General features: G+C 40.5%; 2 protein-coding genes across 3 annotated transcripts; both read left to right on the top strand.

Annotated features, from left to right (window-relative positions):
- RSL1D1 (ribosomal L1 domain containing 1) lies at window positions 198-6328 on the top strand. Its single transcript, XM_021411958.1, has 9 exons — window positions 198-1042; window positions 1119-1258; window positions 1475-1613; window positions 2216-2364; window positions 2501-2602; window positions 3239-3332; window positions 3421-3549; window positions 4305-4505; window positions 5811-6328. The coding sequence occupies exons 1-9, from the start codon at window positions 815-817 to the stop codon at window positions 6153-6155; spliced, it is 1527 nt and encodes a 508-aa protein (XP_021267633.1). The 5' UTR covers window positions 198-814; the 3' UTR covers window positions 6156-6328.
- Window positions 7745-14458, top strand: TMEM238 (transmembrane protein 238). 2 transcript variants are annotated; one of them, XM_021411960.1, is made up of 2 exons: window positions 7745-9449; window positions 12650-14458. In XM_021411960.1, exons 1-2 carry the CDS (start codon window positions 8443-8445, stop codon window positions 12657-12659), a joined length of 1017 nt encoding a protein of 338 aa, XP_021267635.1. In that variant the 5' UTR covers window positions 7745-8442; the 3' UTR covers window positions 12660-14458. The 2 variants fall into 2 exon arrangements, with proteins under 2 accessions (XP_021267635.1, XP_021267634.1); XM_021411959.1 differs by lacking the exon at window positions 12650-14458 and adding an exon at window positions 11216-12641.

Genomic DNA, 14485 nt, shown 5'->3' with positions numbered 1-14485 from the left:
AGCAAAAATCTAGAGAAGAGTGACTAAGACTCCTTATTTCTTGTATGCTTAACCAGTGGTTACACATTAACCAGGTGGCAGCTTGCTTGTGATGAATTCAGAGTGCCAAAGCAGCCAGGGCACACACAGCACCTTGAGAGCACAGTGAAAACAGGGCAGATTTGATGTCAATGCAATGTACTTGTAACGGGTGAAACTAGGTGGCATAAGCATTCCACAGCTAAGCTGTTTCCATGTAGTCAGTCAATACATTTCTAAACTGAAACAGAGATGCAGTAGTTCTGCTTTTACTATTTACAAATAAGGAATAAGTGATTTTGTGTGTGATAATCAATGGTGGCCTCAACTCCAGAGACCAAGTAATAGTGGAATTCGAGATGCTGAGTGGTGTGAGGAAGATAAGTAGCAGAGAAAAGTCCCTGAACTTTAGGAGGGAGACTTTGTTTTATTCAGGAGGAGCAAAGGAGCTCAGGCACTTTCTGATACTGGAAAACAAGCAGATCTACCAAGAGATTGGCTTGGCTAAACAGGGAACTTACGGCAGTGCGCCGGTGCAAAAGGTCAGTAATACAGGAGGTAAAACCAAGGACAGGCTGCAAAGAAGGAACCTAGAAACGTTGCTCACGCATGCAGGCATTGCCACAGGAGAAAAGCTCACCTACAATTGAAGCTATCTGAAGCCATCAAGGTCAACAGCTTCTAAGGCTGTGAAAGGAAACTGGGGAAGGTTCCAAGGATAGGAGAGCAGCAAGTGTTCCACCCACCTTCAAAGATACACCAAGAAGGCAATCTGGGAGTAACAGAATAGTGGGGTATGAAGACTGCAAATAAGCAGCATACCACTAACACTGGTTCTCCGTCCAGCAGTGGCACAGACACCACCCACACCCACCAGCCTACCTCGCGACGGAAGGTCACTGCCTGCGGAAGGGGCGGGCAGGCCACAGTCGTGCCCCGGAAGGCGGCAGTGCGCAGGCGCGGCCGCCGCACGTGTGCTGGTGGAGCCATGGCGAAGGGGCAGCAGAAGCTGCGGCGCGGGCAGGTGCTGAGTGGTGGCGGGCCGGGTCGGGTCTCCTCTCCTCTCCTCTCCTCTACTTTGGCTGTTACTGTCGTTGCAGGTGAGGAAGGCGGTGGAGGCCCTCCTGGCTTTCGCGAGAAGCAAGGCTAAGGGAGATGCGCTGCTTCTTAACGAGAACGAGAGCGTGCACCTCCTGGTGACGGTCTGGAAGATCCCGCGCGTGGCACAAGTAATCAAAATGTAAGAAGCCGGCTTTTGGCCCGGAGGTTGCGGGAGTGCTCGTGTCCTTTGGGTCGGGAAGGAGCGCTGCGCAGATTGCAGGCTTGGAGGAGCTGAGCGCGGCGGCCCCATCCTGACACCTCCCGGGCCGGGTCCGAGCACTGCCTGCCCACAGCAGTGTAGACCTAGTTCTGCAAAACACTTCTGCCTCCTTTCCGTCTCATGTTCTTATTGTAGACCACTGCCCCATGGCGTTCGAGCAGAAACAGCTGAGGTGTGCCTGTTCACAAAGGATGAACCAGATCTGTCTGCAGAGCAGACGGAAAGTCTTTACAGGAAACTTCTAACCCAGAATGGGATCACGAGTGTTAGCCAGGTAAGAGAGAGATGATGATGCAGCACAGCATCACTGTGTCTTTCTTGTACCAGTGAAAAGGAAAATTGTTTTTTTCCTGCTATTTAATATTCTAAATTCAGTGGTTCCGTGTTAACAATCTTGCAGAAACTTCTTCTGACTATTCAAACTGTTCATTTTCCAAACTACAAAATTTATTCAGAATAATTTAAGATTATATCTGTAACACTTAGGTGTAATTGTTAGATAAATGCTCAGTATTTGATTTGAACTTTTTCAGTTTTACTTATTCACAGTGCAGAAGAATATTCAAGCCCTTTGCAGCTGGGTTGGATCACTTATGCAACTCACAATAAAGCAGGAAATATTTTCTATCTCTGTATTTATCTTACTTTAGATGTTGTTATGTGTTCTAGTTCTGTTCGGTGATGCTGTGCAGGGGATCTGTATTGTCTGATTCTTAAAAAATGAAAACCGGTGTGTCCTTTTTCTGTTGATTGTCTTCAACATTTTAAAGCAACATGTCTTAACTAACAGTTATGCAAGTTAATTATGTGCAGTTATAAGAAGTATTCAATGCTGTGTTTTCAACAGTGGGGACTAAGCTGTCATTTTTGTTGCAGGTCATCTCCTACAAAACTCTCAAAAAAGAGTATAAACCCTTTGAAGCAAAGCGTCGCCTCCTGAACAGATTTGATCTCTTTCTGTCTGATGACCGAATCAGAAGGCTTTTGCCCTCACATCTAGGAAAACACTTCTATGAAAAGAAAAAGTTGGTCCTAAAATTCTGTATATCTATTTTGAATTATTATTTTTTAAAGATTTGATTATTCTACTGAAGGTTTGCTAGTTTGCTTGATTTTTTTTTTTCCTAAACTTTTTTTTTCCCTCCACTTTTTTCTTTTTAGGGCACCTTTATCTGTAAACTTGAAAGCCAAAAATCTTGCTAAGGAGCTACAAAAGCATATTCAGGGTACAGTACTACGGGTTACCAACAAAGGGTGCTGTTAGTAAGTATGAGCAGCTTAATACTCTACATGAAGAGCTATTATACCTTAACTGTAGGAATTCTGAGTTGTTTATTCCATTAACTCAAATAATGGGTGAAGGGTGAGCATTCTAGGTATGGGTCATTTTGAACCTTAAGTTGTATAGAGAGAATAGTAATTCTATTTACTACGAAGTTGTACTGTAAAGGGTTTTTTTTTCTGTATAGCTAAGGAATTTCTAGGTAACTATCACTGACAAGTAGCATGTATGGTCTTTAAAAAAAAAAAAAAAAAAGATAATTACTGTTTAAATGGCTGAAAACTCCTCCTAAAATAGTGTACGAGGTTTTTTTGTTTTTTTTTTTTCATTTGTTGTGCATCTAAAATGATCTAAACCTAAATCTACCTTGTCAATAATAAGGCAGGAATCGCATTTCATTATGTAAAAGTCTTAGTACATTTCTAATTTCATACTAATTACATTAGTAATTGTTCTGACTGTTACTACAAAAGATTTCTGTAGTAGTCAGCCATTCTGTGTGAAGGCTAAGATAATTGCAGATAAGTGGGCTTGTTTCATTTTGGGGTATACTTCAGAATAAATAACTTAGTATTTTTACCTGCCCATCTATAAATATTACTCTTTTCTACTTCCAGTACAATGTGTATAGGCCACACTGGAATGAAAGCTGATGAGATACTAGATAACATCATTGCAGCAGCTGAGGTGATTGCTAAGAAGTTACCAAAGGTACTGGTGATTCATTGCTTCGAATTATGAACAATGTAGCTGAAGCTGTGATAGTTCTTACATAATAGACATTGTTTTATTTTTGCAGAGTTGGAAAAATGTGAAAGTTCTTCACCTCAAGACGCTTAAATCAGTTGCGCTTCCAATTTTTACTGCACGTATTTCCAACTTAGATGAGCTTGACAAAGAGCCAAATGTCAATAAAAAGGAAGGAGAGGTAAAAATTTTACAAAAAGTCAAACTTCCCATAAAACTACATTGGAGTCACTAGTTCCTTGGCTTCTTTTTATGCAATGTAGATCTAATGTGTTGGATTTACAAATCTGAGCAGTGGATTAGAGGCAAGTATGGCTACAAATGGGTTAGGCACTCCTGACTACGAGCATTTCCAATACACAGTAGCAAGAAATCATTGAAACTCCCCAACAGGTTATAAACCAAACTGGAAATAAGCTAAGAGTTCCTAGTCTTGAACTGTAAACTCAACTGACACTGATTCTCAGAACTTTTGCTTGAATTCATATTTGCTTATTCATATTTGCCTACTGCAGCTATATCCATTAATATATACATGGACTTAGATTGTGTGTCCATTGTGGCATGTGAATAATTCCCACGCTTAAATATTTGTATCTTATTTTCTAGAGGATGGATAGGGAGGACTTCATTAAAAAAAAAAATAGCTATTCCTTTGTACTAAGTTCTGCCTATTACGTTCCCATTTCTAAAATGAATTATTAGCACATGTATACATCTTAAATACTGTTTACGGTAATATCATTTATTTGTGAGCTTCCCCTATGCTGAAAGTAACACATTTTTTCATATTTTACTTACTGGTTGACCAGTGGAGGTCTGTTGAACAACATTTCAATTTGTTATTAGACTGTCTTACTTTTAAACATATTAAAATAATTGTTAATGTTTAGAAATGTGGGGATTTGTCTGAGTTGTACTTCAAATTAATTCTAGAAGGAAAAGAAAAAGAAATCAAAGAAGGCAGCTAAAAAGGTGAATTCAAGTCAAAATACCACGAGAACTGAAAACAAGGCGGCTGCTGCTGCTGCTACCCAAGAGCTTGTGACAAAGGAAAAAGTAGTCCAAGAACCGGAGGAACATGCTGATGATGAAGAAATTCCACAACTGGTGCCTATGCAAATAACTGAGCTAAAGGTAATTGTGAGTTTCTCAGTATTATTAAACATTTTAGTTAAAACTAAGTATTTTATACCATGTAAATAATTTGTGGCACAAAGGAACAATGTGTTTAAACACACTTAGAATAACATGAAAGCAAGAGCTGAGTTAATTGAGGGGGGATGCTTTCTTTGTTTTTATTTCCTCTTAGAAAGAAAGCCAGTGTTTCTTCTTCTGTCTTTTCCTGATAGCAGCTATTTTGTTTAGCTTATCTAATAGGTCTGAAGTCAGAAGAAGGGTTAAAAATGATTGAAGAGGCGCTTGATCCTTTAAGAAATTAAATCAATAATTTGATTAATTCAAAATTTATTTCAAGATTTTTTTTAATTGTATCATCTACCTGTAGTGAAGAACTTGGAAAAACAAATAACACCTTCTCTAGAATAGTAATGTGCAACATTAATGATATATAGTATACAATGAGAGCAGCTTGCAGTGAAATAGTGTACATATTTACTGTTGTGAATATTGGAGGTAATGAGGACTATATCACTAACATGCCTGCAAAACAACCAAATTCTCAGTACATCTGTCTAAGAAATACCTAGTGGAGAGAAAATGGATGAATAAAACTGCAAGGCTTCTAAATTCAACTCAGTTAAATTACATTTGTGATTGGAGCATAGCCTTAATAGTTATCTGAACTACTAAGATTATGTACAGCCCAACAAAAAAAAATTGTACAGTTTGCTTCAAGCTGCTGTCACGCTGCTGGCCTAGATCAGTTAATGTGATGTGATTGCCAGAGCCCTGCAATGGTTACAGCTGGAGTTGAGTTCGATGAATTGTTCTGATGATAGCAGACCTTTCATGAGGGTCATTTGGGAATATCTGTTGATCTCCAGGGAATACTATGCTTAGTGCGCACACAAAGTATAGTTGGTCTGTGTGTGCGTGTGGCTGAATTTTGAATAAGAGCAGTGTCTATCAAATATAATAAGCCCCCAGACACGTAGCAAGCATACGTACGATTTCAGCTCTGCCAGCGGAGTAGTAGTTTGGTGACTTGGTTAGCCAAGAGGGTGAACATCCTTGTATCTCTTCCATTTATTTACTTCGTAACTATATTTATATTTCATATTTTTATATAAACACAGATGTATTTGTGTTTTGCCTTCTACTTCTGGCCAGATAGATGAGCAAAATCGTTTGGGGTAAGGAACTGTGTAATCGATAGAATGCATTTTTCATTTATAATGTTTTTTTTTAAATATCTCTTCTTCAAAAACAGTAAAAGTATTTATTTGAAACGGTAATGTGTTTTGTGTGTCTTAATTACAGAAAGTGGAACCAAGTCGAAGTCCAGAAAAAGGTGACAATTTGGGCAATAAAACAAAAGCAACCCTTGGTAAGAGAAAGAAACAATTTCTTGCTCCAGAAACTTCAAAAATAAAACAGGAAGTTACAGAAGAGCAGGCAGACTTGCAGATGTCACCGAAACAAAAAAAACCCATGCACCTCATCATGGCAAAGGAAGCAATAAAAGAGCTGGAAAAGACTCCTAAAAAGCCTGAAGCAAAGTCTTTTGCTACACACAAAGCTGGCAAAGTAGTACAGTCATCCAAGAAATCTTCCAAAACACCAAAGCAAACAGCCAAGAAAGTGCGTAGGCCACAGTCATCATGAATGTTGTCTACTGTAACGTTTTATGTAGTTATTCAATGCTGTCTTTTCATGAATATAATACATGCCTTCTTAAGAAAAGCTTGACTCTAGGAGCTTTTTTTTTCCACTGACTTTTAATGATTGATTTGTGTTTCCTTCTAATGGAAGAACAAATAAACACATTATTTTAGTTAGCTGTATTTGTTACCTTACATCTTTTCCATCTTTAAAAAAGATGCAGCTGTTTCTTTCAATTTAAATCTTTTGGTTTCTAGAGCTTGTTGCATGTGAGGAACGTTACTTATTTTTGAAGGATGTCTAGCTGTATGCTTAAGTTCAGCTGCAGAACAGCTTGAAATTATATTCTTCTTATTGCACAACCACAGTTTACATGAGCTTTTTCCTCCCACCTGACTTCCACATTCTCTGTATTTTTTAGAGTTAATGCACAGGGATTTCCTTGTTCACTGAACTCCCAGTTCACGTAGCAGATAGCAATGCTTCTTGTGATTTTCATTATTACAGTCTTACCTGTTTAAACTACAAACAAATTTCTTAAATTACTTATCTTCTTTAAATCCTCTGGCTTGTCTTCTCTTTATTTTGCTACCAATTTACAAGCTTTCTTAGTAATTCCTATATGTCGTTAAAGTGTTCTGTTCAACTTGGTTTTCTTCTATGCTGTTCCTTACTTCTAAGAAGACAAAACTTTCTTTTCCCTAAACCTCATACAACAAAGATAAGCATGACTTTATTTGAAAGATAATCAGTTTTGTCTCCACTGTATTTCTTTGCATTGCTTAGATTCACTTGTCAAAGCTTAAAATCACAGATTATTTCCAATATATTTGAGCATCAGGGGGAACAGACCTTTGGTCAATGATAAGTTTCTAGACACCACTGTAGTGATGTAATAGTAAACTGATCTGTTTCAGGTTTTTTCCATTTAAATGTTTTGAACTTTTTCTGAATATATACCTATAAAATATATTGCAAGGGCATTTGCATTTAATGTTTCTATAACTACATCTATATATGTTAGACTTCAGTTCTTAGCCTTTTCAGCAGTTCATACTGTAGCTATTTGCTAGCTATTGTATGGAGTAGTAAATTAGCTTGCAGAATGTTAGATTGAAATTGAACTGCAGTTTAGGGAAATACCATGTGTTCTATATCAGACCACTGTTTGTAGGCTGGGACACAACATAGAGTTCTTTACCATATAATCATTCTAATTCCTTCTGTTAGTCAACTATTCTTAAGAAAACGTTTTTCTTTCCCAGGGAGTATGACAAAATACAAATATTTATTCATTGAACGTGCCAGGCTTCAATAATCAATTACATGATTAAAAATATATTAAATTCCAAGGGCAGAGTTCGTTCGGTTTGTTCTTTGTAGTACAAACTCTTGTATACATTTTTCACTTTCTAAAAGGAATTAAAGGTGGTGTAGTGGTAGCAATATATTGTGCTTGTTAACAGGTACATGCTTTCACCTAAGACAAAGACTTAGGTATGTTTTTTAGAACTCATTCATTATAAATGTATATATTTTTCTAGTACTTCAGTAACTATTACATCTTTTGTGTTTTACTTTTTTTGCTTTGGATTGTACTTTAACTTCAGTACTGTGTGTTTTGTTTGATGTAGTAAGAAATTACATTATTACTGAGGCTTAGTAAACAGAATAACTGGTATAGTTTTTTTTCCTTTTGATTTCAGCTTGTCTTTCTACAGACACCTTATATGGAATAGTATCAGGGCCTGCCTGTGTTACTGACGAGCAGTGATAAGTGAACTAGGTGATATGATCGAAACTGAGAGTCTGGGGTCTTATTACAGTAAACCACTTGCACTAATGGTCGCTGTTATCCTTAGCAGCATAATTGCAACAAAGATGTAGAAGCTGCACATGCTCCTAAGTGTGTGCATCTTTCCCCTGGTTTGGTATTTGTGCTTACTAGTGGCTGCATGCTATTAAGCAAATGTTAGAAAAGCCTCCTGAGAGCGTGTGCAGGAAAGCCTACGCTTGCATGAAGTTCTTGTGCTTCAGTGTTGGAAGGCAGAAAGATGTGTACCAGGTCCTTCACTCACACCTGGTTAACTACAACGCATATTGCACCTTTTACAAATCATTTTCACCTCTGTACTTGCATTTCCTACTCATTGCCTGCTTGTTAGCCTGAAGCTGTGTTCTGACTGCTCCTTCTAAGCCTGTCTCCTCAAGCAAGTACTCTACATGACTTAGTAGGTGCACATTTTATAACTGTCTTGTGAATATCCTATCCCTTATAAGCTGCCTAATCATGCACACGTGTCTGGAATGGTACATCTACTTCCCACCAGCCTCCTTTGGAACGCCTCTCTTCTGGAAAGAGGTGTCCGCACGTTTGGCTAACCAAGGAAAAAACTCTCACATCAGGTCACACCTCGGAGCTGCCCAGCTGGGAGCACCCACAGCGGTGCCTCATGCTCACCTGCACCAGGAAATGGTAGTAATCAGTGAGGGACGCCTCAACTCCGAAACGCTGACAGCTGCTACGGACCATCTTCTCCAACGCCTGCCCCAGCTATTCTGTCATGAAGTGAAGCGACGCCCGGGAGACCTAGCAACAGAAGGGCCTTGGCAGATGAGGGGCAGCGGCCTGACGGGGGCGGACGCCGATCTAGGCAAAGGGCGTCCGCGAACGTGGGGTCAGCACCGCACTGAGCGGCTCAATACTGGGGAGGGCGCCGTCTTCCCGCCCTCGCCTCAGCGGCAGCGGGGCGCGGCGCAGGCAGTTCAGCGAGGGGCGTGGCCCCGCGAGCACAGGTGCGCCCGGAGGGGGCGCGGCCTCGGCCTCCCCGACAGGTGCGGCCCCGCCTTCCCCTCAGGTGCGGGCGGCCTGAGGCGGCGGCGCCGTCGCTCCTCAACCATGGCGGCCCCCGGCGGGCTGGGCCGCTGCGTGGCCGCCTTCTGGCTGGCGCTGGCCTTCGACGCGCTAGGTTTGGCGGTGCTGCTGGCCGGGGTGTTTGCCGACGTGTTCTTCGCTGATTTACTAATCTACGCGGGCGGCATCGGCATCTTCCTCAGCCTCATATGGTGGGTGTTCTGGTACGCGGGCAACCTGGAGGTGTCACCGGAGGAGCTGCGCGACGACGTGGGGCTGGCACCGCCCAAGGGCCGCGGGGACAGCGTGCTGCGGGGTTTGGTGCACGGCTTCAGCCTCCGCCTCTCTTCAGTTTTCGGCACCGCGTCTCGTTCCCGCCGCGCCGCCGACCTGGAGCTGCAGCGCGCCCGGGGCCCGCCACGCCACCCCGCTGACGGCAGCAGGTGAGTGGGGGGGTTGTGGCCGCGGGTGGGCGCAGTCGGAGGGAGCCGTGCGTGCAAGGTGCAAGCTGGGTTGGGGAAAAATCGTTTATTTGTGTCCGGGAATTCAGGAAATCCTCTTTCCTCATGTTCAACTTATAAAGGACAACAATAACAAAAACTTGCTATGCTAATCTCCATTGGTACGTTTGAAAAAAAAAATTATTAATTCTAACGATAATAGAAATTGAAAAAGTGTCCTGTAATTGATTACACAGCTAAGATGTCTCAAAATCAAACAGACCAGTGCAGATAACATCCACAAGTCTGTGGGTGCCAGTGAGATGCATCCCAGAGTCCTGAAGGAATTAGCTGATGTAGTCGCCAAGCCCCTTGCAATGATATTTGAAAAGTCATGACAATCAAGTGAAGATCCTGGTGACTGGAGAAAAGGCAACATCACGCCAGTTTTTAAGAAGGGTAAAATGGATGACCCTGGGAACTACTGATCTCTCAGTCTCACCTCTGTGCTAGGAAAGAGCACGGAGCAGATCCTCCATGTGCTAAGGCACATGGAAGGCAGGGAAGTGATACAGGAGAACCAGAATAGCTTCACCAAGGGCAAATCCTCCTTGACCAACCTGGTGGCCTTCTAAGATGGTGTCACTACATCAATGGGAAAGGGAAGAGCCACTGATGTCATCTATCTGCACTTCAGTAAGGCCTTTGACATGGTCCTCTGCAACATCCTTCTCTCCAAATTGGAAAGAGATGGATTTGATGGGTGAACTGATCGATGGATGAAGAACTGCCGGCAGGATTGAGTCCAGAGAGTGGTGGTCAATAGCTTGATGTCTGGATGGAGATCTGTGATGAGTGGTGTCCCATAGGGGGTCAGTGTTGGGACTGATACTCTTTAATATCTGCCTTATTGATATTGACAGTGGGATTGAGTGCACCCTCAGCAAGTTTGCTGATGACACCAAGCTGTAGAGTGCAGTCAACACACCAGAGGGATGAGATGCTATCCAGCGGGGCCTAGACAGGCTTGAGCAATGGGCCCAGGTGAACCCTATGAGGTTCAACAAATCCAAATGCAAGATCTTGCTCCTGGGTCAAGGCAACCCTCACTACCAATACAAGCTGGCAGATGAAAGGATTGAGCACAACCCTGCTGAAAAAGACCTGGGCATACTAGTGGATGGGAAGTTGGACGTGAGCAATCAGTGTGCCCTTGCAGCCTAGAAAACCGACAGTATCCTGAGCTGCATCAAAAGAAGTGTGGCCAGAAGGTTGAGGGAGGTGATCCTTCCCCACACAGTGGTGCATGTGAGGCCTCACCTGGAGTACTGCATCCAGATGTGGAGTCCTCAGTACAGGAGAGACGTAGACCTGTTGGAGCACATCCAGAGGAGGGCCACAAAAATGATCCAAGGGATGGAACACTTCTCCTACGAGTTCAGGCTGAAAGAGCTGGGGCTGTCCACCCTGGCAAAGAAAAGGCTGCGAGGTAACCTGATAGTAGCCTTTCAGTATCTAAAGGGGAACTACAGGAAAGGAGGGGACAGACTCTTTGGCAAGATCTGTGGTGATAGTACAAGGGGAAATGGCTTGAAGCCTAAAGAGGGTAGATTTATGTTAGCTATAAGGAAAAAGTCTTTTACGATGAGGATGGTGAGGCACTGGAACGGGTTGCCCAGAGATGTGGTTGATGCCCCAGACTTTCAAGGTGAGAGTGGATCAGGCCCTTGGCAACTTAGTCTAGCTGTGCACATCTCTGTTCATTGCAGGGGATTTGGACTAGATTACCTTTAAAGGTCCCTTTCAAACTCTAAGGATTCTATGAAATAAAGCATGCACGAGTGTGAAGAATTTGGCGTGTCGACCTGCAAGATCTGTCATATGGCAGGATACCAAGGCTGCGGTCCTGAACAGATCCTGACTGCTGCTGAACTGCTGACAGCAACATGAAATGTGAGGTAACGAATAACTGTTAAGCACTACCCACTAAAACTCCTGAGAGGAAGGAAGCTCCTGCTGTACCAACACGAAATACTCCTTTCAAGGCGAACAGAAAATAACGGTGAAATGCCAGCTGGTGTGTAACTTGGAGGGAGAGTTACAACAGATAGTTTGAAACTCATCAAGAATTCATAGCTGAGCTACTTGTCACTGTGAACCTTGGTCATCTGAAGAATATGTGCTACTATTGAGTCTGCAAAGGCAATGTCAGAGTTCAGCTTCAAACATCATTGAAGAATCATCAAAGCTTTCAAAACATCCCTGGTCTGTTTGTCCACATAGCACATTTATTTAAGAAGAAAAGTATATGTAATAACTTAAAAGGTGGAGGGGGAAAGTCAAGCTTGCTATACTTAATATACTGGCCATTAGAAGATCTTCCCGATCAATTAATTTGAAATTTCTCTTATAAGAACTCTGGATGTTAAGGGGAAGTGCAATGAACTGTTGTTGCCTTAATAAGGAAGCTTGTTCTTTATAGAAATTGATTTAAGCATTTTTTGTCACTTGGTTCTTGTGATTACTAGTTGTTTTTTGTTTTTTTTTTTTGTATGTGTGTGTCTTATTCAAGGTAAGTGAAATACTGCATGCTGTTTTGATTTTGTTCCGTAAAATATGTAATATAAATGAATGAGAAGGGTGAGAATTCTCAAGGTATGAAGTGAGTTATATTGAAGGAATAACAAGTAGGGTTCTTGAGTCCAAAAGGAGAAGCAGAGCACAAAATATTCAAGTCCAGCTACACAGTCATAAATGCTATCAAAATGTGCATAAGGAACAATTATTTATTACCCCTCCAATGACAAAGCGGATATCAAAGAGTTGTTGCATGTTTGGCATAGTGTAAAGTGACAGATAAAAATTTAGCTCAAAAAGCTAGAATTCAAAACCGAAGTGACACCGTGCGTCATAACAAGATGTTATGCTCATCTGGAGAAGACCTGGGGCAGTAAGTGCAAGTTGAGATAATATCTTGAAGAGATAATGCTTGCATTGTCTTACGCTTTTAACATCCACACTTGGTCACCGTTGGAGATGAGCTGTTGATGTGATGTTTTTTTTCTTTTTTGCGTGTGGGCCCCAACTGGCTGTTAAACATGTGGAAAAGTACTTTAAGACTGATTTCAAGTAAAGGTTTAGAGTTTTATATGGCTGTTTTAAGACTACTTTGGAGTAACCTTTTCTTAATGTATTATCTTCAGGATTTGTTGAAGACAAGCCTGTTGAAGTTATTGCCTCTAAAAGAGGTGAAACTGCTACAAATTATGGAAGGAGAAATCAATACTCCATGCAATAGGATTCTCTCATTATGGAATAATTTCTGCAACCACAGTGGACTGTATATAAACAGGATGCGTAGACCTATATCTCTGCCAAATGCACCTATTTCAGTGTTGGACTGGATCACGTCTGTTTGTTTTTTTGTTTGTTTTACCATTTCAAAACTTAAATTTGATCTTCGAAGAAGTGAGACCTAAAAAGGAAACCAACCTGATTCACAGAAAAATAACTGCAGCATATTATACATAAGTATCTTTCTTCATAACCCAGGAATGTTTGGATAAAAAACTCTTGCACAGTGAAAAGCTTTTGCACTGTTTTCCTAAGGTCTGGAAGTTAAACTCACTGTGAATTTTTATGATGCCAGTGCAATACTTTTATTTGTAAGGGTGCTTTTAAAATACCTGTGTAAAACTACTGATGCAAAGTTATGAATACAGAACTTGTTTATAGTGTAAATACACAATTTACAGTGACTCCTGTGAAGTTTCATCATTATTAGGGAATAACTTCGAATTGGAGGTTTTATATATACACAAGTAAAAATAGTGATGTTGGCATTCCAATTATTTCTTCATAGTTGCATAGAATGTAATATGATTTCTCTAAGAGGAGCCTTTTTAATCCAGCTGTGATACAATAACTATTTTTCTAATGCTGAAGCATTAAAAAAAAAAAAAACCAAAACCTGTAGACTAACAAGCACTCTGATGCTTTACAAAGTTCTACCAAATTTACATATAGATGCAATTGAAATTAGAAGAAGCATGTATAAAAGATTTATATTAAAGATAATGATACCTAAAATTCATATATGTGAGAAATTTGTGTGTTCCTCCGTTTCTGCACTAACACAAAGAGTTTGAGACCACCATTGGCAAATGCTGTATACTCTGCACTTTTAATGCCTGATTGTTTTTATGCTGCACTTTATTGAATACTAGAGGTGGATTTAACAAGAGTTTACTCAGAATACTGTGGCCGTATTTCCTTGTGAACCCATTAAATATCTTTCAATGTTCTCTTGAAAGTTACTAGACTAACTTCTATGTGTATTATATTTCTTTAAATATTTTCCAAATGCTGTCAATCTTTCAATAAGTTCACGTAGACACTAGATATGGAAATCTATGATTTCTTTACTAAATGCAGATGTTAGGAGTTAGAGCTGTATCCTCCTTTTAGAGGAACTGCAATGTGACACCACTGTTTTTATTACAATGATCTGATAAAAAACAAACAAAACCCTCCTCCCTAAAACCTACATACCATGGTTTCAATGTCATTTCCAAGACAATGTTCATTTCTCTGTTCTGAAAAGTTACTTTTCCTGACTTCCCTGTAGTTTCAATTGTTATACTGAGTTTTGAGATGTATAATGTCTAATGAGAAGAATAGCAGTCATAAATTAACCCAAAACTTGTGTACAGCCATTCACGTACTAGCACTGATGACAAACAGTTTTCTCTAATTTAGTGTCGCAATCATAATTATCAAAGTAAATTGAGTAGGGCTTTAAATTTACTGTAGATTACAATGTAATTAATCTTCTATCCAGTATCAGATACTTAATGATTGTGATGGATGGTTGTTAGAATGTCATCTGGTTGCTGACGTGTCACTCAAATTATATGGGATTCAAATGTTTACAATTATGAATTGTATGTGCAATTTAATTTTAAATATAGGAGCTGGCACATCAAAAAAATAAAGATTATATGTTCCTCATAGAGAAGTACCATAATGTTACTAGTGAT

This window comes from Numida meleagris, chromosome 13 (genome assembly GCF_002078875.1).
Source record: "Numida meleagris isolate 19003 breed g44 Domestic line chromosome 13, NumMel1.0, whole genome shotgun sequence".
Lineage (NCBI taxonomy): Eukaryota > Metazoa > Chordata > Aves > Galliformes > Numididae > Numida > Numida meleagris.
This window is presented reverse-complemented; position numbering and strand designations above follow the sequence as displayed.

What these genes read in the sequence shown, in the direction of transcription:
- RSL1D1 (XM_021411958.1), top strand. Translation starts at nt 815, where the DNA reads ATGAAGACTGCAAATAAGCAGCATACCACTAACACTGGTTCTCCGTCC. An exon ending in GGATCACGAGTGTTAGCCAG is followed by an intron (nt 1,614 to 2,215) that starts GTAAGAGAGAGA and finishes TTTTTGTTGCAG; the next exon opens with GTCATCTCCTACAAAACTCT. An exon ending in CACTTCTATGAAAAGAAAAA is followed by an intron (nt 2,365 to 2,500) that starts GTTGGTCCTAAA and finishes TTTTCTTTTTAG; the next exon opens with GGCACCTTTATCTGTAAACT.
- TMEM238 (XM_021411959.1), top strand. Translation starts at nt 8,443, where the DNA reads ATGCACACGTGTCTGGAATGGTACATCTACTTCCCACCAGCCTCCTTT. An exon ending in CACCCCGCTGACGGCAGCAG is followed by an intron (nt 9,450 to 11,215) that starts GTGAGTGGGGGG and finishes TGTTCATTGCAG; the next exon opens with GGGATTTGGACTAGATTACC.